This window comes from Danio rerio, chromosome 1 (genome assembly GCF_049306965.1).
Source record: "Danio rerio strain Tuebingen ecotype United States chromosome 1, GRCz12tu, whole genome shotgun sequence".
Classification (NCBI taxonomy): Eukaryota; Metazoa; Chordata; class Actinopteri; order Cypriniformes; family Danionidae; genus Danio; species Danio rerio.
In genome coordinates this window covers 34,731,353-34,755,829 of record NC_133176.1, presented here as the reverse complement: position 1 = coordinate 34,755,829, position 24,477 = coordinate 34,731,353, and the positions used below count along the sequence as shown (strand labels likewise).

General features: G+C 35.6%; 1 protein-coding gene and 1 long non-coding RNA gene across 5 annotated transcripts in view; one reads left to right on the top strand and one right to left on the bottom strand.

The window, feature by feature from the left end:
• The window catches only part of kcnq5b (potassium voltage-gated channel, KQT-like subfamily, member 5b), a 198,335-nt gene extending 176,747 nt beyond the window's left edge, over positions 1-21,588 (top strand). For 3 of the 4 annotated variants that reach the window (XM_691989.11, XM_073952120.1, XM_073952128.1), the window contains 5 exons: positions 1,847-2,067; positions 7,307-7,415; positions 10,057-10,188; positions 16,090-16,216; positions 19,717-21,588. In XM_691989.11, coding sequence (XP_697081.5) covers positions 1,847-2,067; positions 7,307-7,415; positions 10,057-10,188; positions 16,090-16,216; positions 19,717-20,850 — 1,723 coding nt within the window. In that variant the 3' untranslated portion in view covers positions 20,851-21,588. Of the gene's footprint in view, positions 1-1,846; positions 2,068-7,306; positions 7,416-10,056; positions 10,189-16,089; positions 17,247-17,562 lie in introns of all 4 variants that reach the window. The other variant, XR_012406825.1, reaches the window with a different exon arrangement.
• LOC141385803 (uncharacterized) lies at positions 11,138-14,869 on the bottom strand. The gene is made up of 2 exons (XR_012406839.1): positions 14,806-14,869; positions 11,138-12,462 (listed from the first exon to the last, which is right to left on the bottom strand). It is a non-coding gene; the product is annotated as an uncharacterized lncRNA (long non-coding RNA).
• Positions 21,589-24,477: the final 2,889 nt, after the last annotated feature.

Sequence of the window (24,477 nt, the reverse complement as noted above, 5' to 3'; positions counted from 1 at the left end):
TGTCAACGATCATTTTAATTTAGCAATTTTTTAAAAATTATTAACTAAGCACCTCACATTGCATTTTTAAAAGTAACTCAAATATTACCTAATTTTTTTAAAGTAATGTGTTACTTTACTCGTTACTTAGAAAGGTAATATTATTGCGTAATTCAAATTACTTGTAATCCGTTATCCCCAACACTGCTCTTTGTCCTCTGTTTATGTTTGCTTCCAAGAGGGTATATGCTGAACCATGCTAATAGGACTTTTAATTTGCCAGTAACCTAGGTTAATCGTTTCTGGTGAACTGTATGCCAATGCAAAATCAGCACCCCCCTCCCCCCATGTCTTTATAATATGAGCATTTATTTTACCCCAGTATTTTCAGTGGAGCTTCTGCGCTATAGCCTGTCGATCCTGACGGGTGTGTGCGAGCAAACAGCTTTTTGTCTCATTTTGCGCTTGAGCAATTAAATGCATGCCAAAGTCTGTTTAACTGGTTGTATTTGAAATACATTACAACATCGATGCTGTAAAAGAAACCGTATAAAATGGAAAAAAAAACTCACAATAACAGGTTATGGGAAGTTTATCAGTATGGGAAAAACACCAGCTCGACATATACCCTATTAAAGTATAGGTCTCAAACTGGATTCCTGGAGGGCCAGAGCTTTACATAGTTTTGCTCCAACCCTAAACAAACAAAGTTTGTCCAACTAATTAAGGTGTTCAAACTACTAGGAACTATTAGGCAGATGTCAGTTGGAGGTGGATGGAGCTAAACTATGCAGAGCTGCGACCCCCCAGGAATTGAATTCAAGACCATTAAATTAAAGGTTCATGAGAACCCCCTTTGAGCTATTTCAAAGATATGGTTTGTAATTGAAAAGTTAACATGCACTTTCACTTTGAAAAAAAATATTGTAAAATTACAAAACATCTAATAAAGTTGTGTTGAAAATATGTTTGAATGTTTATGACTACATCAACCATTTTGCATTTAATGACTTTGTCCAGGGATCATCAACCATATTTCTGCAAAGCTACCTTCCTACAGAATTTATCTCCAACCCTGATCTAACCAAGCCTAACCAATTAATTAGCACCTGAAGCCGCACTTGATAATTACAGACAGGTGTGTTTTGTCAGGGTTACAACTGAAATCTGCAGAAAGGTAGCTCTCCGGGAGTAGGGTTGGTGACCCCTGACTTAGTCATTTAAGACTAATGACCAGTCATAAAGAAGTAAAGACTAGATGATTTGAGGGGTAAGACTCTTGCACAGAGAACTATAACATATATTTTGAGCAACATGACAGGCAAATGTACATAATCTACTGCATGAATGTATTGACACAATTGCATTTTTTTGGATGGATGGATGGATGGATGGATGGATGGATGGATGGATGGATGGATGGATGGATGGATGGATGGATGGATGGATGGATGGATGGATAGATAGATAGATAGATAGATAGATAGATAGATAGATAGATAGATAGATAGATAGATAGATAGATAGATAGATAGATAGATGGATAGATGGATAGACGGATAGACGGATAGACAGATAGACAGATAGATAGATAGATAGATTTTTACTTAATGGACTTTTATTCCTCTGTCCTTGTCCATTCCTCTAAGGCCTTTCATCTTACATTTATTCTTGGCATATCATAGCCGAAGGGCCTTTTCATAATGATTGTTTAGAGTGCTTGTTTGACTGCACTTCTAATATTAGGGGGGTCTAAGCAAGCAATGCAGAACTAATAAAAATGGTCTTTACTATGGCTCATGGCAGGATGGAAAGTGCTCTACTTTTTTTCACCCTCTCTCATTCTCTGTCTTTTTCTCCTTCTTAGTCAGAAACTGAGTTTTAAGGACCGGGTAAGAATGGCAAGTCCACGTGGACAGAGCATTAAAAGCAGGCAGACGTCTGTTACGGACAGGCGCTCGCCTGGAGCTGAAATCAGCACTGATGGATCGAGTCCTGCCAAGGTCCAGAAGAGTTGGAGTTTTAATGACCGCACCCGATTCAGGCCCTCCCTCCGTCTCAAGAGCCAATCACGGTCCACGCCCGAAGGTAAATTACTTTCTGATTGGAGGATTTTTTTCCTTTTTTTTTTTTATTGTTGCAAACATGTGATTTGTGTCTTAGAATTTCATTGTGTTATTACAGCCAGTCATGATGCACATTAGCGAGCTTATGATGATTGTTATGTTGATAATAATTATGGTTTTAATTATCATAATTTCTGGTCGTTGCTAAAAATGATAGTTTGTCCATCTGATTGGGATCATTGTGAATCCAAATTATCCTGACTGGGTTCCAAAAAGGCATTGACTGCAATTTGATTGAAAACTGAATAATAGGGCCCAGTGTAATGTGTAAATATGAAGCAGTATTTTCATACTGATTTTTTATATACATCTATACTCTGCTTTGCATTATGCACTTGTGTATTTTTTGTGCTGCCAATCGATTAAAAAATATAACTAATTAATCACACTTTTTTTGCAATTAATCGCTATTAATTACAATTAAAAGACTGACTTGTAATTTGGCTATTCAAATGTAAATTTATGTTAAATATATAACTCAAGACAAAGAAACTATTGTCTTTATTTTACTATTATTATTATTTGTATTTTTTTTCTTTTTTTTATGTATTTTCATTTAATGCAAACCTTGGCTTGTATATAGTTGTTGCTAGCTATGTTTGCTGGATTTTTTCTGCAATAAATAAATAACCATTAAAAAAAAGACAAAGAAACTATTTAAATTCAAATTTAAAATTGTTTATTAGAATATTTGTTTAACTTGTAACAGATTTCTTAATGTGAACAACATGCCTGCAATAAACAATACAAATCCTCAAACTGTTAGTTTTAAAGCCATATTTATTCAAAAATAAATGTATTCATATTTTATTTAAAAAATAAAAACAAGCAAGTAAGTACCATTTGAATTTCAAAACAATCAATGGCAATAAAACAAAAATTATTTCTATGTTGGATTCTAAGTGGGAGTGTCATGGTGGCGCAGTGGGTAGCACGATCGCCTCACAGGAAGAAGGTCGCTGGTTCGAGCCCCAGCTGAGTCAGTTGGCATTTCTGTGTGGAGTTTGCATGTTTTCACCGTGTTCGCATGGGTTTCCTCTGGGTGCTCCGGTATACACCACACTCCAAAGACATGCGCTATAGGTGAATTGACTAAGCTAAATTGGCTATAATGTACATGAGTGAAAGAGTGTGTATTGGTGTTTCCCTTTGTTGGGTTGCAGCTAGAAGGGCATCTGCTGCGTAAACATATACTGGATAAGTTTGCGGTTCATTTCACTTTGGCTACCCCTGATTTATAAAGGGACTAAGCCGAAAAGAAAATGAATGAATAAATGATTCTAAGTGGACTGCAAATAATCCAAAATACAGGCATTGCAAATATGGAAATTGAAAAATTATAATTATAAAGTAATAAATACAAACTATTGTACTCATTGAAAGGTGGTATTGCTGAGAGATTAATAGTGAAGTAGAAACATTTTTGCTTAATCCTTCTTTACATTCAGCCAGTTGCTGAGATAGACCACTCTGTTGACATTATCAGAGGACAATGTGGTCTTTTTCTTTTGAATGATGTGACCTGAGTGTGAGAGCAGTCTCTTACAAGTAGGGTTGGGTACCGAAATCCGGTGCCATACCTACAGTATGTAACCGTTATGCACCGGACCGAATCAGCAAATAAATTTTAGTGCTTGATTTCAGTGTCACATTTCAGTGCTTTGTCAAGGACGGAAGAAGCATTTTGGGGTACACATTGTGTCACACTAAACACTATGGATTTCTTACAGGGAATTTGGTCACATCTGTTAACATTTAATCCTAAAAAACTTTAAGGGATACTGACTCTGTAGGGAACAATACCACACTTTGATTTTCTTGATCATTCTCCCTCGTCATGTTTAGTCATTATTTTTTATTATTGGTTTATTGCAAATTATCAGTGTGTAATCATTCCCTGCGGTGATGTGATCAGTATAATGGAGTTTAAAGAAAATCTGTTCACTGAACCAATGGCATCCAGGCAAGAGTGCAGTAGAGGGTTGTAAATGTCATATTACTCAAATGTGCAGTAAATGAAGGAGGTAATGTTGGGTTGAAGTTAATTAATTAAAAGACACAATATTGGCAATTACTTTGTGTCTGTTTTTGCACTACAAATTAAAATATATCAAAAAAATTTCAAGCAGAATTAACTTTTATCATGTCTCAAAAGCAACAGTGTTATTACAGGGATAGTGTCATGTTTCAGTAAAGATTATATGACATACAGTTGAAAACAAAATCATTAGCCGACCTGAGAAATTTGTATTTATTTGTAAATATTTCCCAAGTGCTGTTTAACTTAGAGAAGTTAAACATTTAACGTTTTTTAACATATTTTTAGGCATAATAATTTTAACAACTTGTCTTTCCCATGCTGAAAGTGCATAATGTTTTACCAATTATTTTGCGAGATATTAGTATTCAGATTGAAGTACAATTTAAAGGCTTTAAAAGTGTCCTTGATCTGTTAAACATCACTTGGGAAATTTTTGAAAAAGAATAAAAATTTAATAAAATACATTTGTCTTGAACTGGATTCTCCCATTTATACTGTTCATAACACAGTCTGACCGAAAAGCAGAGTGATAAAATCCATAAAAAGACCAAGTTCTTTAAAAGTAAATATTCTTTTGTAAAACTTCTCAGCCATTTAAATGCAAAGACTGGAGTGGCCTAGTGCATAACAGTAGATAAACAATAAAGCAATGCAATGAATGAGAAAACTTCATTCACTCACTTGACTACACTGCCCGAGGCTTTCCTTTCATGCCCTGCGAGGTTAAGGCATCTCTTCTGTAGCAATATATGTATTATGTATAATTCAAACACAATAATGAATGAATACTGTATATCAAGACATGGTTTGACTTAGATGCAATCTGAAGTCTTGATAAATAGAGGGAAAGCCGCAAGGCATCTGATGTAATATTATAAAACCAGAATAGTTTAGTCAAACAGTTAATGAAAAAGTATTATGTTAAGTGTCTTTATGTGCATACATGCTTTGTGTTTCCCTACAGCATAAAACATGAAGCCTTAACATGAAATAAACATGTAAAGCAATTGCTAGCAACACTCTCAGAAGTTTCATTTCTATTTTTAAAATCATGTAAGAATCAAGAGAATCATACTTCTTATTAACAAAATATATCAGGGTCTGCTAATATAACAAGTCACACAGTTCCTGTTTTTATTAGCTGTGTGAGTAATTTTGCTGGCCTTGCATATTGACATCTGAAGGTGGGATGTCTTCTCCCACTTAGACACACAGGTCAGATTATTCACCATGAGTACTCAATGATGACATTTTAGATTTTGTTTTTCAATTTTAATTGTATTACACTGAACAAAATGTGATTAGTTGACATTATGCATTATAAACGGCAAATTATTTTAATGCAGGCTACTTTCTCCATATTTTCCATAAATGTTTTTACTGTGAATTAAAATAAACTGAAAAAATGGTTTGTTGCAAATTGTTGCAAACAATTTATATAAGCTGAATTTAAACAAACAAATTGAGCTGAACAATATTAAATTAGTTCAAATTTAGCCCTTATAAATTGTTTACAAACGCTTACCTTAAAAAATGTAAATCCAATAAAAATATTCATTCATTCATTCATTCATACATTTATTCGTTTTGCTTTGGCTTACTCTCTCATTTATCAGAGGTCACAACAGCAGAATGAACCTATTCCAGCATATGTTTTAGACGTCGGATGCCCTTCCAATACTGAGAAATTATTTGTTTTATTTTACAAAAGAACGAACTGAATATTGCTCTACTTGAAATGTCTATCTGTAATTAGCTTAAATAGGGTTTTTTTCTGCAAACTATTACATTTCATTCGTTCATTATCCTTTTCATTTTGTGTCCTAATGTTTATTAGCTATTAACTATTTTGCCATAACAGATCCAGTTTATTCATAGTTTTTTGATTTATGTAATGACTGCACAATATTGTTTCCATTAACTCTACAATGCTGTATAGTCTAAAAATCCAAATGTTGTTTATTGAAAAAAATAGACCTATTTATTTCCAAAATTTGCAGCATTATCTACAAAATATTCTGCTTCAGTCGATATTTGATGGCATTTAGACTTTCGAAAACAATGTTTTTTCTGTGATAAAAAAAGCAAAGCAAGGCTCACAACTTCAAGGGCAGCAGCTCTTACACTGTTAAATATTACAATAAAATGTTAGAACAACAGACATTCAAAGCTTTATTTTAAAACCTGGCAAAAATAACATTCAGCTCAGTCCAGCACGATTGGTCAAAAGTAGTGCCCAGTCTAGCAGTTATAGTTCTAGTTCTAGTTATTTATTTATTTTTTTTAAAGTACAATTCTAGAATCAATAATCTTTTTTCCTGAAAGCACAAGCAGGAAACCTTCATTTTTTTTTTTGCCTCAGATATGCCCTATGGCTGTACATACAGTATCTTTCTGTTTTTACTAGACTGATCGATTGCCAACTTTTTAGTCAGGCTGTGGGAATCCTTCATGAAGCAGAGGGCAAGATTAATTCTGTACATCCAGCACATGTTCCTTTACACAGTCTCTGGTTTACATCACAGCTGTAGCCATATATAACCTTTCATAGGTCCAGAAATGTGCTTAGTTCTACATTCATGTTTGTTAGAGCTCCCGTGGTGTATATGTCCCTACAGTCACAAAGAATATTACTGGGAAAAGTCATATTGAAAAAAGAAGTGCATATGGCAGAACATCATCTGTTATAAGTGGAATTAAACTTTGCAATAAATTGAATTACATTTTTAGATTGATTATTGAATTTTTAAAATGCAACGTGTAGTCAGCTCAAAGTAAAATGTTTTTTTTTTTTTTTTTTTTAAAGAAAATAGGAAAGTAAAAAGGTTTTTTTTACTGTATGCAGTGTAAAGAAAAAAAGTTTTATATCGCTCGTTTCATTTCTGTTCAAATAAATGTGACCCACACTACATTATTGGAGTATATTAATTTTCCAAATGTTTTTTTTTTCCCCTCTGATGTTGCTCTCAGATGAGTAGGAGTGCCTTTTCAAATAAATGACAAATGAATGTTACTGTTTGTTTATCTGTCCCTTGTTCTTTTCATTTGGTGATCTTTCCATGTAGTGATTCACATATCGTTTTTGCTTGACATATTAACTGACATATTATTCTCCAAGTGCTAATTACTTTTTTTTTATTTGTCATTGTGTGTGTCACAGGTGAGGCTAACGTTACTGTGGATGAGGCTTTTGATGAGAAAGGATGTCATTGTGACATGTCGGTGGAGGATCTGCCGTCTGCGCTGAAGACCGTCATCAGAGCAGTGAGGTCAGAGCTCTTTATATTATATTTCTACTTGCCAGAGATATTATTGTTGATGAGCCATCAGTAAATGCTAATAGGAATTCAACTCAGGCTCATTGGAAATGTGTGCCTCCGCTTACATTTTTGCGAAACATAAACTACATTGCTCCAGGTACGTTTCGTTGCACATTTCAGATGTGACATCCATTAGAGGATGTTGTCTTTATTGTTGTGAATCTTAAATGCATAACTTAGGATAAATTTTTTATGTATTTTAGATTCACATCCTTTTTGTACATATCTACAAAAAGGCTGGGTTTGACGGATCATCAAGCAAACCACTGACAAACACACTAAACCCAACCTATAATGTTTTCAAAAGCAATTGCAGGAGAAAAGTGCAGTACAACCATGGTTTTACCTAGATTTTAAGGGTGCTTTCATACTAGCACTTTTGGTCCACACCCCAGTTTGTTTGACATCAAAGTATAGTGTGTTTAGCTAGTGTGAACACTGTTTTCTGAACTGCGCACCCATGAACCTGAATTTAGTCCGCCTGAAAGAGGTGGTCTGGGTTACGGTCTGTGTGAACTCTGGTACGGTTTACTTCTGATATGAATAAAAGCATACCAAAAAACAGAATTGAACCACCAACTGCACAACAAAGTTTTGTTTTTAATAAGCTTCATTCGTGTGTGTATGTCAGTGTATCACCTACCTTGGTGACAAGCGGGACTGACCCATGCAGTACAAACCATGATAATGTCTGCTTGTCTTCCCAAAAATGAGTTCTGCAGACATTGCATGATGTTCTAAACATTTTTTATGTTTTTACGGCAGATAAACGCTAGTAGCTCTATGTATTTTGGTTCTGGTATCAAAACCAAAAGATTCAGTGAAAGCAGAATGACTGTGATATGCAGACCATTTTGGCACTTTGCTTTCATGGCGTCATCTAGCAACAGCTGTACACAAAACCGTAGCTTGATGACGTAAGCCTACCAGGGTTTAGAAGGAAATAAGCCGGTGTGACCACAAACAAACCGGGGAAGGACAATCAAACTCAGGTTCGGACCAGGCATTTGGACTAAGTGTGAAACTATTCTAAGTAGATTTTATTTCTTTTGTGCAAATAACTATATGAAAATAATCATTTATTCACTGATAATATGTCCTTGTACCTATCATTAGTGTAAAAAGGAACAGATGCTGTTGTACTTCCTGTAGCATTTATTTTACCTAAAATCTGCAGTATTTTTAATTGTAATTTTGCAGTTTCACAAATAAATGAAATGAATGGACAGCTTATATATATCCCTTGTGTCTCTTGGCTATTGGTTGGAATTGATTGTGATGAGTGACTTGACATTAGGTTTTCATTGTAGAACTAGTGCTAAAAGCTACATTTCCAATGAGCTTACAGTATGTTGCATTAATTAATTCAAATCTTCAGCATAATTTGCATAGTAAATGTCCAAGCTATTAAAGTTATTGTGTATGTTAGAAGCATAATACATTTTGAAAGTAAACTGTATTTTATTGTGCTACCGAAATCTACAGATTTTTCCCCCTCACTGTTTGTTGAGTCTATGTTGTCTTAGTTACTTAATAAAACAGGTGGAATTGCTTTTATTTAAACAAACCCAACCAAATCTATGTACACCAGTCAACCAGTCAAGGTAAAAATCAACTGTGGTTACCAATATCAAGCCACTTGCCGATATAGCATTAATGTTATCAGTTATTATATTTACTCAATATAAACTGTTTACCTTTGTGGTATAGAAATTCTTTAATTAGCTAAATGTAAATTTCTAAATTTAGTAATGCTTTAGTAAAAAGTATGCTTAAAGCTAATATTGCAAGGTTTTAAGAGCAGGTGTTTATTGTATAGGTGTTTATACTTTTAGGACAATAAGCCTACAAATATTTTACTTAAATAAAGAGTAGAGTATAGAGTAAACTTACCTAACCTGAGAAAATAAAAAAGTATTTAAAAAAAAACACCAAACAAAGTTTGATATCACCTTTAATGAATGCAGCATTGTCGTCATGTCAGTCATATTTAATTATTCTCAGTCACTGAGAGCAAGAGATGAATCAGTGCCTCATTATCTTGTTTCTCTAATTTCACTATCAAGAAAGAATACTGTCATCTTCACACTTCACATTCATCAGCCACACTCTTTTCTTTTTGTTTTGTCTAAAATGTGTGGGTCAGTGGAAAGCACTGGATTGACAGTATGTGCTTATTGTTCCAGCCTCTCTCTGAAAAATGAACTTGCTGTATAGTTTAGAGTGTCCTGCTTTACTGAATAGTCGTTGCTGTAGGCAAACTGCTTTAGTAGCCCTGCAGCTTTCAGCTGGGGCCTATTTGTACCCTGTCGGGTGTGTAATGCAGGCTCAGACTTTTTCAGGTTGTTTAATCTGTCTACAATGTTATTGAGTCACCTTAGTTTTTAAAAGCTTAGTTATGCTGATTTAATGTTGAATTAACCTAAACTCTAAATATGTTGATTTGAAATATACCAAACCAAGATATTTAAAAAGGTTCACTGACATTAAATTTCACTTAAAAGAGAAATTAGAATAAGGCACTTGTTTAATATAATTTGGGACAACAGTTTGTTTAATGCAACATTAATATTAGTGTATGGTTCTGCAGGATCATGAAATTCCATGTGGCAAAGAAGAAGTTTAAGGAAACTCTGCGCCCATATGATGTGAAGGATGTAATAGAGCAATATTCAGCTGGTCATCTGGACATGCTCTGCCGAATTAAGAGTCTGCAAACCAGGTAGGACAAACCAACTATACTGTATAAACATTTTTCCATCATATGCATCAAATTTCATCTTTAAGTTAGATGTACACTATCGGTCAAAAGTTTGGGCTCAGTAAGATGTTTTAAAAGAAGCTTATCCTGCTCACCAAGGATGCGTTTATTTCATTACAAATACAGGACAAATGTAAAATAGTAAAATGTTATTGCACTATAAAATAACTGTTCAAAAGTAGTTTATAATTTATTTTAAGTTTAATTCAGTGATTTTGAAGAAGAATTTTTAGCTTCATTAATCCAGTCTTCAGTCACATGATCCTTCAGAAATCACTCTAATATTAATTATTATTATTATTGGTAATAGTAATAAAAGCAATAATGACTGGAGTAATAATTTCATTTGAAACTACATACAATAAGAACGCAGTAATTATAAATTTAAATAAATATTTAACAATGTAACAATTTTTTACATAATAAATGCCGCCTTTAAATAATAAATGCTGCCTTGATAAACAGAAACATGTTCTTTAAAAAAACACGAAAAAAAAAAAAAAAAAACTGACCGCAAACTTTTGACTGGTAGTGTATGTATGTACGCATGTATGTATTAGTTAGTCTTCACACAAAATTATGTTTGCGGTTTATTCAAACTACTTACTGTATTTAAAAAGCTAAAACAACACAACTCTTGAGTTTTTTGAGAGACAACTTAATTGCTTTTAGGTTCAATCCACCTACATTTGTATAAAACTAATGTCAACTTAATTCCTTGATGTTATCCCAACACAAATTGATTGTGTGGAACCCAGCATTTTTACAGTACATTCTATTTGAAATGTTTATGTCACATGTATGGGTCTCCTTGAAAACATTTTGCTGTATTTCATGCTATTTGCATGTGTAGTGAGAAATTGCAACACATTTTCCTAATTTGTTTGCCTTGTGAGAATTTGCAGCAGTCAAAAAAATTATTTTGGCAGCTTGTTTAAAGTACTTAATAAAATTGAGCTGAATCAACACAATTCTTGAGTTTGTTTTTGGGACAACTTCATTTTTTATGTTCAGTCCACAATTATGAAAGAACAATTATGTTAACTTAATCTATTTGTGTTTTGGGACTACATAAAGCAATTGTGCGAAATTTTTATAGTGCATTTTTAATGTGTTTGCGTTGCGAGCATTTGCAACATGTTTACTGTTTAGACCAGCGTTTCTCAGCCATATTCCTGGAGGACCACCAGTTCTGCACATTTTCCATGTCTCCTTAATCAAACACACCTGATTCAGATTCTTTTCTTATGAGCCATGACATGAAGAACTGTAATGGGTGTGACAGACAAAGGAGACATCTAAAACATGCAGTGTTGGTAGTCCTCAAGGAACGTGGTTGAGAAACACTGGTTTAGACTATAGGGACTTCAGAGACATGTCAGATTTCTGACTATATCATAACAAGTGAAGACATCATGGATACCTTTAATTGGCAAAGATGCATTCTTTAGATCAAAATAAGTAAAGTAGCAAAATTGTTGATGATAAATCTTTCTTAAGCACCAATATTAGAACAAAAACTACTGAAAAATGTGACAAAAGACTGGAATAATGCCTGCTGAAAATTAGGCCCAGAAATGTCACATGAATAAATGCATTTTAAAATAAATTGAAACAGAGAACAGTACATTTTTGAAAGTTAACAAACACACTTGTACACTAACACAAAGAATATAGTGCACTGAAACATACAAATGAACTGAAAGCATTTTTTTATCAATGACCTCAGAGAATGAATCTTTATTTAGTCTGTTTTTTGACCACAGGAAATAATCCACGAGTGCAAAATAAAGCACACTAATCACTAGAGCTTCCTTCTTTACATTTCAGTTACAGCTAATAGCAGTGCATTTGGAGCATTTCAAACCCCATACACAGTCAGTCAAAACTCATTGCAGCATTCATTATAAATAAGCACTTTCATACATTACACATTTTACAGAGCAGAATAAAAAGTTTTTCTAAAATTTACAGCCCAATCATCAGCGGTTAACATAGGCAATCAAGATTTAGATGCTTTGAGATAATTTATCCTGAACGCATGCATTGCTGAATATTTGGACAAAAACACTTTCTTGTTCAGGACAGTTAGTGGACATGTCCATAACCTCTATATCATCTTCATACTGCTATGTCTGAGTCACATTAATGCCATCATGTCACATGTTCTGATGGCCCTGAAGCAATGGTTCTCCTTGGTCATATATGGGTCACTGGGTGGTGGGCCCTGAGGTTCTGCCAGAGAATATAATGTGGAACATTAAAGAAGTTATATATTACTATTGCATACATCATGGCTGCATATATTTTAAACTCAAAATACAACCTACATTTTAATGTGGTTGAAGAGTATACAGCATACAGGAGGGTTGAGGGGTATTTTTTATATGCATAGTGCATTTTGAAGGATGTAAACTATAACAATGGTCCTAATGTATTTCCTGTTTACATTTTTATTTTCCATAGCTTCCAAGAATCCTAAAAAAGTCCACATATTGATAAATAACGTTATGACAACTGTTTTAACATTGAGATATAATTGAATTGCCTGTTCTTACAGTTATTAAAATAGTTTGACAACAAAAAGGAAATGTTGAAGGGCCCATGGCATCTCCACATTGAAGTGGTCTATACACATTTTCATCTAGCATTAAATAACAGAAACATACTAAATGCTACTGCATGAGTGTTTCTATATATGGACCCTGCTTAAGGGAATGACAGCAAATGCAGCATATTTCCTCTTTTTTCTGGCCAATGTACTGTAATTGAAGTTTGTCTCTCTTTTTTACAGTCACAGAAATGAATTATTCAAAATGTGTATTAGTTGTTTTATCTGTTCAGTCCTAGAAGAGTACCGTCTGCTTCCTAAAATGTGAAAAGGGTTGATTAGGCTGTTAATGATCAATCACCAAACAGTCCTCAAATTATGTAATGATGCTGAGATTGTGAAGTGTGCAGGACATTTTGTTATCCAAAAGACCATGGGAGTATAGATGCAACCAGAATTAAAACTTTACAAAAAGCAGACAACTGTGTGTCAAGTTTAACTTTTCTAACCATTTATGTCTTTATAAGCAACTTCTGTTCACTAAATTGTGTGTGCTTCTCTGTGTGTTTTCATCATATTTTTTGCAATGTAGTCTGGTGCGATCTAATTATCAATGTTTTTAAAGAAATGAGACCAGTGCCACCATGTGACCAAAACAGAACATCACAGTTGTTGACGTTTTTAAAGGAACAGTCAGCTTTAAATTTCCCTCATTTATTCATTCATTCATTCATTCACTCTCAGCTTAGTAATCCCTTTATTGATCAGGGGTCACCACAGCAGAATGAACCGCTAACTTATCCAGCATATGTTTAACACAGTGGATGCCCATACACTACAGTCAATGTAGTTTATTCAAGTCACCTATACTGCATGCCTTTGGACTGTGGTGGAAACCAGAGAACCCCTAGGAAACCGACGCCTACTGGGGAGAAAATGCAAACACCACCCAGAAATGCCAATTGACCCAGCCAGGACTCGAACCAGCGACCTTCTTGCTGTGAGGCGACAGTGCCAACCACTGATCCACCGTGTCACCCCTTGAATTCCTCTACATATTTTACAACACAAGATACTAATAAAATGTAAATCTTGAGTCTGCTCTTACTCTGATTTTAGCAAGGAGCAATGGATTTGTTTTTGCACTGTTTAAAAAAAAAAAATAAATAAATAAATAAATAAATAAAAAAAAAGTATATGTATATGTATGTATGTATGTGTATATATATGTATATATATATATATATATATATATATATATATATATATATTTTTTTTTTTTTTTTTTTTTTTTTTTTTTTGGTGAATAAAATTGTTCTAGTCATCTCAAGTTACATCAGTTAAACTGACAAAAAAAATATCAAGTTAAACTATATATAAAACTTACAAATATATACTAACTTATTAAAATATTTAAAAAGTAATAAAAAAAATATTTGTCGTCTTGATTTGTCATGTTTTATTTTACAGTGTGGGCAAGATTTACATGGTAGTGTGTTTATATCACTGGCTTTTTTGTGCTAAATTGCCGTTAGAAGGGCGACGCAGTGGCGCAGCAGGTAGTGCTGCCACCTCACAGCAAGAAGGTCGCTGGTTCGAACCTCGGCTTGGTTGGCGTTTGTGTGGAGTTTGAGTGTTCTCCCTGCGTTCGTGTGGGTTTCCTCCAGGTGTTCTGGCTTCCCCCACAGTCCAAAGACATGTGGTACAGGTGAATTGGGTAGGATAAATTGTCCGTAGTGTATGAATGAGTTTGTGGATATTTCCCAGAGATGGGTTGCAGCTGGTAGGGCATCCGATGCAAAAAACGTGCTGGATAAGTTGGCGGTTCATTCCGCTGTGGCGACCCTGGGTTAATAAAGGGACTAAGCTGACAAGAAAAATGAATGAATGTAATTGGCATTAGATTAGTTTGGTCAGTGTGTAGGTTAATATCATAGCCATTTGTGTGTGTCACATTTACTCTCTTCCCATAAACACACAAACCTCAGGAATTATCCAAATATACAGATCAATTAAAAAACACTTACTTTAGACACTTGGCCCACTGGAGACTCAGGAAAGACATGCAGTGTTAACATTTCAACACCAGACTAAAAGCAGCCAGAAACCAGGAGCTTAAATACACAGGACATAACTGAACTAATTACACACAGGAGAAAAACACAGGTGGAAGCACTGAAACATTAACACATGGTGGGAAAATGGAATAAAGGAATCACATGACAAAAACAGGAAGCACATGGAACACCTGACAGTATGGGGATAATATTGTGCTTTTTTGTGTCTTAACCCTTTGACTGCCCCTGTACCAAACGGTTGACTATATTTTTACTGTTTTAAATAACTAACTGTTAAAGTAATTTTAAGAATGACTGTTTTAAATTATGGTTTACACACACAGCATTGTTGGTTTACAAAAAAAATAAATAAATAAAATAAAATAAGATAAAATAAACATAATCCTGTTGCACTACTACACTCGATTTGAGAGTGGTCTGGATGCAAACCTGGTGTAGTGCAATCTGAGCTGCATCCAATGGTTTTTAATGTGTGCACCTAACCCCACCCCTAACCCCTTCACTCCGTTGAGTACATTGTGTTTGACATTGCATCGCTCAGTGATGCAATATCATCTTGCATAAAGGCTTCATGCAGATACCATTGCTTGATTTTGGTTTTATTGTAAAAAAAAAGAAAAAAACAAAGCATGTTAAATGAGAATCTGAAAATATTTTATGGCATACCTCAAAAAAAAAGGTAATTTAGTATTTAAAAATATTTTGTTTGTAATATTTTTGGTTCTTATAAATTGGTCTTACACTTCATGTTTTCAGATTTTTCATAGTATATATATATATATATATATATATATATATATATATATATATATATATATATATATATATATATATATATATATATATATATATATATATATATTAAGCCCGGTACTTTTGGTAGAGGTTGGTATTTTAGAAATTAGATAGAGGTAGAGGTTGGTATTTTAGAAATTATGGGATGTGTTGAAAAAAAAAATGCATTGAGTGTGTTAACTAGCAACATTAGGAGATTAGAAATGCAATCCAAACATTTTTTTTTTTTCTTGGTGGGGTAATTAAAGGGTTAAAGATCTGCGATTAGATTTGTTTTGGGCAAGATTTAAGTTTTAGTATGTGATATTATTGCCATTTCTTGTTTGTTTGTTTGTAGATGCTTTAGATTCAGTCATTCCTCTGTATGATTATTTAATATAAATCTTAATTGCTTTCACTTTCATTCCTTCTCTTATTCTGCTAATGCCTCACTTTCAGGGTTGATCAGATTCTTGGTAGGGGCCAGATGCCTGTGGATAAGAAGGTCAGAGAAAAGCTGTTATCTGACGGAGACATTCTGGAAGATGTGAGCATGCTGGGAAGGGTGTGCAAGGTTGAAAGACAGGTGAGTAAAGAGATTCTGTACTAAACAATGCATTAAATAATCATATGCTCATTTGTGACTCTGACTTCTGAACATTTTATTATAATTTCTTCATGAAGGTTTTTTTGCACTGCACTTAACCCCAGGGTTAATTATGTTTTAGTATTTGCTTTCAACTTTGGTAAAGCAACATTTCACACAATTTAGAAGTGTGGTTAGCATCACTTTCTACGTGAGGTTATGAAGTACTGATTTTGTGCTGTTAACCCTGCATTGTGGAGATAAAAGTGTTTAAGGCCTGATAGGTCATTTGTTTCAAAAACAGTTTTTGTTATGCTGGTTGAAAGTCTCTTAAGATCTCAATATCACTCATAAGTTAGGTGGTAGAGGTGGTATTCATTAGTGTTTCTGACAGTGATTACACAGGAAGAGCAGGATCTTTGGCTTTCAAAGCCTGCTGGCCTCTCTGAAATCGCCTAATCTACCTTTAAAGGTGACATCAGCAGCCCATTATAAACAAGCTGATATGACTCTTTAGGTTTATAACTTACTTTAATGAGCTGTGGCTTCCCTGCCCCTCTCTGAAGGTGCAGTATTAGGAATGGCCATCCATTCTTGAGAAGCAGCTAAACCAATGCGGTGCACACCGTGCTTAACTAAGACTATAGCTTCTGCTTTCTTATGTCTGACTTACATGCTTTTGAAGGATTTAAAGCTATTTCCACATAATGATAACAAACTTTAAGATCTACTTTATCTTTATTGACTAATTTGTTATTGCTTGACATTCGAGCCTGCAATTATCAATGTACTGTAAAATGTGTTTAAACAAACATCTACACATAAGAAAAGAGACACTGGTATATTGAACAAATGCACTACTGGTCAGTGGGAATAACACAGCACCACACTGACAAACACTGCTCTGCACATGAAGGATGATCTGATTCTAAACATGAGTGAACCCGAGTGAATGTTGGAATATACAATCAATCCATGCATGTACAATAAAAAGGTTTTTCTTTAAGGTTTAACATATTAGCAATTTATTGTATTGACCTTATTCTCCGCAGACGAGCGGGCGCTGCCATTTGAATCTTTTTGGCACGAGACTTCCGGTCTCATTCACTTCCATTCATTTTTAGACATTAAAAACTGCTCGTTTCGCTGTTTGATGTTGCAAACTGATATTTCCTTGTTATATTATTCTACTTGGTCTGTATAGTCATGCAAACATTTGTTTGTAGAGCAAGTAGTTTGACCGTTTTTTGCCGTTTATTATTCCTCGTTATTTCTCCCATAGGCGACTGAAACGGAAGTTCTAAGACAATCGCGAAAACAGGCACACTTCCGCATTTTAGAATAAGGTCAATGCAAATGAATAATTGGATCTGTTATCCACAATGCAATACCAGAGTTACATGAAGGGGTGCACACAGTTTTCATTTCCTGACCTCAACTTAATATAGGCAGCTATTATAAAGAGGTGGAGTTAAGTGAAATTTGTCACTTATCAATCATTCTCCAGTCCTCCATCGGCCACTCCCATACATAAACCCTCTTGTTCTAAGAATTCTCTGCACAAGACTTGCAAATTCTGTGTTTACAGGAAGTTCCATTGCAGAGCTCAAGTTAATTTTAGACAAGCTTCATCTACTTCTGCAAAAATGTTTCATTAGTATGCAAAACACATCACACTCAAGAAGATGTTCAGATAATATTACCTTTAAGCAATACAAATACAATTATTTAATGAAAAGAAAAAGACAAAAATGTTTAAAACATTCCTTTGTAATTCCTTTTTCCTAACAACACACTAACATAAATGATTTGAAACAATTACTTTTATCGTTCTGACAAATTGAAGAGCTACATCCTTTAAATTAAAACGGTGCAATTCAATTGGTTTGTTTGTAGCAAGGGGAAATAGTATGAAATTATCTCCAAAAATGATAACTTTTTGACTGTAAATAAAATTTAAATCAATTGTACTCAAGTAAAGTAAAAATCGGCAAAAAAATAAAAATAAAAAATTGAAGTATAGTTATCAAGTAAAATTATTTTACACCTTTGCCTTGGTGTATATGGCTTTGTTCAATCAAACGAACACAGTAGCTTTAAATGTTTTTATAAATTAGTCTTACACTTCATGTTTTGAGATTTTTCATAGTATATATCTTATGCCCGGTACTTTTGTTAAAGGTTGGTATTTTAGAAATTAGATAGAGGTAGAGGTTGGTATTCTGCTATCCTGACTCTTCCATGATGTATAATTGTGTAGAGTAGTGTCCATTTTTGGAAGCTTCAAAAATCCATCATAAAACTAACCCATATACTATCAGGAGGTTAACGCTTGTCTTATGAAGAGGATAGATGTGTTTTGGTAACAAAAATAATTGTACATTTCTAAACAACTATCTCAAATCCCTGACTTGCGCATTCAAATGTGCATTCTTCTAGACAACTTCTTGGTACATCTGTTATAAATAAACTCTAAGTGGCTTCCATGATAAGCATTTATTCACAGAACTTTTGCTATGAAGTAGCCACTTTCTAAGACATGCTTAATCCAAGCCAGGCTCATCCTGATTACATACCCATATATACCTTTCTGGAGAGTGCCAAATACATCTGAGGAGCTACGTTTTTTTTTTTTTTGTTTGTTTGTTTTTTTCTTTTGTTTTTGCTTTTGCGAGGTTACTGTGTACGCTTTCCGAGATCTCAAATTTCTCTCGCAAGTGCCTTTCGTGCCTGCTCTTCTCACGTAAATCCACTAGAGACCGCTGTCGACTGACTGTTTGACTGACTGAATGACTGACTGACTAACCGATCAACTGACCCACCCTCCTCCCTCCCTAAACCCAACCAATTGTATTGCTTGACCCACCCACCCACTTCCCTAAACCTAACCAACAATTTTCAAAAGCAATCCAGAAAAAGAAAAGCCCTCGTTTTATTATTAGGTTTTTTTTTGCCACGTTTTCAGATTTTACCACATTCTTACCCTGTTATTTACTTGTTTATTTTATTTTTAAAATCGTTGTCAACTCTTCTCTGCGTCTCTAGTCCGCCGACATACATGGCGAGCTAACAGGACCAACTTGTAACAGCGGGAAAGCCATCCATATGAAGGTAAGCGGTCAGCTGGTAAGCGCGAAAAGGAACGTCGTCATACTGCCCCTTAACGTTCATTTAAAAAAAAATGTATAGCTCTGGCTACATGTTTAACGATCTCCAGAAATGTAAAATGTACAGTACAGTATATATCACCTGGCAGCGTGTGGGTTAGTCTGTCGGTGGATTTATTTGTTTTTGGAAACTTAAAAAAGGACACTACCCTCATATTATACAGCATGGAAGAGTTAGGATAAAATTTAAAACTACTCCGTCTGTGTTTATCTGATGGAAGAAAGTCATATACATTGAGGTTGGCATAAGGTTGAGTAAACTATTGGGCAAACTATTACTTTAAAGACTCATGCAACACTGAGTCAAAAATATTTCTGTGTTCTTCTCTATAGGTACAATCTATTGAGTCTAAGCTGGACTCGTTGCTGGACATCTACCGGCAGGTTCTGCAGAAGGGTTCTTCCACAGCCCTCACGTTTTCCTCTCTTCCTCCTTTTGGTTTGGAGGAGAATTCAGATTATCAGAGCACCGTCCTTAGTAAGGATCTCTCTTGTGCGTCGCAGGTCAGCCAGTCCATCTGTGGCAATCACCCTAGGGCCCTCCAGCTAATATTAGCCCCCAATGAACTCATGAACCTCAACCAGAACAACTCCACAACATCTTCCCCAGGACTCAACCCAGCGTCCGCCTCCCCTTTTAACCTGTCGACCTTCCAGGTTCCTTCAACTCCATCACTGGAGTGTCCGTCAGCACAAGGCAGTCCATCTCAGATCCTAAACGCCAACAGTTTTCACTCCTCTATAGGCCACTTTCCAAGCGTGGGTCAACCACCTCCACCTCTCTCATCCACAACCACTTCAAAATATCAACTTTCCACAGTTCCTTCACAAGCAGGCCATGCTCGCAGTATGGGACCCACTAGGTCGGATCCCGCAGACTACGCCAAGTCTTGCTTCAGAGGAGTTGGGATAGACCTTGGACTCAACTCTAGTATGATCTGCAAGCTTCAGCAGAAAAACAGACCCAGTGCTAAAGAGGACAGTTCTTGGAGAAGACATATAAGTCTGGATTCAGAGGTGGAGATGGACCCCCTTGCTCCAGTCTCACCTCTTGCCCCAGTTCAAGGCCAGTGCAGTGGGGACAGAGGACTGGGGAAGTCCCTATCAGTGCAGGATCTCATTCAACCCGCTTTGGAGGGTGTGGGTGTGGACACGCATTCTAGCCAGGCTAGTTTCTCCACCAGCATCAGCAGCAGCCAGGACTCTTCAGCGGGTGGTATTGAGATGGGCGCAGGGGGCTGGGGAGAAGCTGATCTCTTTATCAGCGATAGAGACTTGGATACATCAACAAAGGCACATAATCAAGGGTTTGACTTTCTCTCCCAGGCCCCCATTGATGCGTCTTACTCTTCCGAGCTGCTTAGGACAAGCACTGCAGCTGGTGCTAGTCACAGCCTAGCAAGTGGACATACATCCAACACAGGCAGCAATGAGACTATTAATATGCCACATGTTCGGCTAAAATAACACTCTCTTAATGAGTTGTACACTCTAAGAATCTGCCTCTGATGGAATGAATCTTTGATATGAAAGCTTATTTTATTTTAGAGTTTTTTGTATTTTTATGAGGGGAACGTCAATTTAGATCATTTTTTATACATATTAGTTTGATTTATTTAAGAAAACTGTTTGAATTACAAATTCGATTTCATAATGGTCAGCATACATATCATTGCATGCATTGTTCTTTTTCAGATGTACTGTAAAATTAAAAATCAAATAGAATGTGGTAGATTCATAAACTGCTGAAATGATCCAATTCAGAGATGGCATGAACTATTCACTGGGCTGCATGAACACTGCATGTCTTGAGATACATTACTCCAATGTCATTACAAGAGCCTTGTCAACCTGAAATTCACAACTGGATAGAAAAAAAAGGGTCAGAACGTAAGAGAGTAGACATATTTTGCACTTTCTGAATCGAATCATGATGTATTAAAAGGTTACTTACCTTATGTAAAATAAAAAAGTGCCAGACACAATGAAGGAAACCGATGCTGCTGATAACTGTACAGTTTTGATAAAGCAGATTAAATGAGAGGAGAGGAGCACCTCATAGTTTCTGTACTACATTACTTGCTGTATTTTTTTATTACTTTCTCGTTTTTAGTTCTGATCACATAATTTCAGCTTTTAGAATCTTACCGTTTAGTTTTGTGAGTATACATTATTAATTAACAATAAAAACACAATTATTAATTGTATGCGTGTGTGAGAGATTTATTACAATTATACTGTGAATAATGTATTATAACTGCTAATAGTTATTCATTCATTTTTCTTCGGCTTAGTCCCTTTATTCATCAGGGGTCGCCACAGCAGAATGAATTGACCACTTATCCAGCATATGTTTTACACAGCGGACGCCTTCCCAGCTGAAACCCAGTATTGGGAAACACCCATATATAATCGTTCACACACATACACTATTTCCAATTTTGTTTATTAAATTCACCTGTAGCGCATGTCTTTGGACTGTGGGGGAAACCAGAGCACCCGAAGGAAACCCATGCCTACATGGGGACAACATGCAAACTCCGAACAGAAATGCCAATTGGCCCAGCCGGGGCTCGAACCAGTGACCTTATTGCTGTGATGTGACAGTGCTAAACACTGAGTCACCGTGTCGCCCCGCTAATAATTAGGGGCCAAGCACTGAAGGTTGCTTGAACAGTTGCCCTATAAACCATTTGTGGCATTTGCACAAACTTTGGTACACTGATAGAGGACAGTCCGATTTTTAACCACAATAAATTGGGATTTTTTAGCTCAAACTCTTTAGTGCCACCACTTGTCCAAAGTTTCACTTATGCTTATCTTTATAACTTCTGAACTGAATGGCTTTTTTCCTCTGATTCCTTGGCTCAAGCCGATTCTTGAGCCAATTGAGACAATTTTTTATTTTTTTTTTGCTATTTCAAATTTTTCGCAAAACCTATTTGAATGAACTTGTCCCATTTTCACCAAAAATGAATCTACAGACCATGCTGACCAAAAGTTATGAATGGAAGTTGATTGGACCAACTGTTTTTAATTAACTTGCTAACAAATTTAACGTAGAAGTTGTTGCCATTTTGCCCGTCTGCCATTTTGAATAATGTCAAAAATTGCTATATTTTATGAACTTATTAGCAAATTGTTATGAAACTCATAATGTGTGTTTATGACTGGGCACTGAAGGTGCTCAAAAAGTTTTGTCACACCGCCACCTTTTGGTCAAAAGTTATAACAATATTTCTAAAAATGCTAATAACGTTTGACTAATTTTGCTTATGAAACTTGTCTTGATACTGTAGCGAAATTAGCTCAGTTTATGAATATGAATAATCAATAATAACAAGTTATTATTAAAAATTAATATTCCAGCTTAATCTTCGGTCAATTTGGTTAAACAAATGTATAATTGTATATAATCCTGCCGCTCGGTCGAACGGACTCTCAGATTATGAATATTAATTATCAACAATAACGAATTATTATTAATCATTAATACTCTGCAATAACTTATTGTTAATTTGACCAAATAAATATAACCAGACCTCGCTGCTCGTCCGAGCAGACTCTGTAATGATCTATTTATTTAGAAAGGGAATTATTTCTACTCCTTATGAGGAAGCTTAATCGTTCATAAGTTTTGATTAACTTAATAGCAGCTGGTAGTAAAAGGATTTATCATTTCAGTGACTTTTTCTGTGAGGCAAACAAAAAACAATCCAATGTGGTTATAATGAGGTTTATTGACTAATCTAACACATATCAAACAACGTAGATATATATGGTTATAACATATGACAGACAAACGTATACTAATTCTAGATAGGCTAGATACGGATATATGGAACATATAACAAAACAGAAAGAAACAGAAAAGCGAGGAAATACAGAAACTAGGTACAGAATGACAAATTTCGCTCAGTTTAACCACACATATCGAGAATCCCCAGTTGATCATAAACACCTTAAAAAGGGGCACAGCTTAGAACGCATATGGAGAAATATACTTGCATTTACTCTCTCGTGTCGTGCAAGCTTTGGTCGATGTGCGGGGAAGTTGGAGATCCTGTAGGAGTTTGTGTGTCCTGCTCAACTTGGTCTAAGGGTGCATTCACATCTGTGATTCACTTCATTAGGTCCGCACCAAGGGTAATAAATGATACATTGTTGCATCTTCTGCCGTCTTTGGATCGTTTTCACACCACACTGCTGGCTTTGGTTCGTACCAGTTGAAACGAACCAAAATGCACTCATCTGACAAAATCCACATCTCCTATTGGCCAGATGTTGTTAAACATATTTCCTAAACTGGTTATTGATTGGTTAGAATTCATGTGTGGGAAAATGCGGATGAACTCCCGCAGGTAAACAAAACCGTCAGACACAAAATATCGTTTCTACTCTGGAGGGACGACTGCGCTGACTGATTGTATCCCTGCTTTAGACAAACTATATATATCAACAATGAAGCGCGGTCGAGGCTGGAAAACAGTGTTTTAATGCATCGCTCGTCACTTCAGGAGAAGGCGTGAATTAATTTAGCTAAACTGCAACATGGTCATCTTGCGGAAATATTAACAACGATCCATCAGGTAATGTTTTCCCCTCTCTCTCCCTGTTGGTAAAGCGCTGTCAACAAATATTTTTCCTCCATATCCCACAATGCACAGCGCATCGGCCTACGGCAGCTGAATTAGTCCAAAAAGCGCAGTACTTTTTGCGGTTGGACCTGTTTTAGTACGGATCATATTCTCACCACAAACGAACTGTTCCACCTCTTCAAGCAGGTCTCGGTACACTTATTTGGTCCGCTTTTGGTGCGCACTCGAATACGATTGCTGCATTCTCACCTGCCCAAACGAACCACACCAAAAGGGAAAACGAACTCTACTGCGATTCAATCGAACTAAATAAGGCAGGTGTGAAAGCACCTTAAGTTGAATGGTCCCATGAGGCGCGAGATTAAACTGAGTTCAAAAGTCGGAAAATAAAGAAACGAGGACAGAAGAAGGTTCTGCAGAGGGGTTTTCTGAAGGGTTTTTTCTGCTCCGATTTTGGGGAGCAGACGGGTTATAACTGTGGGCCACATCACAACCC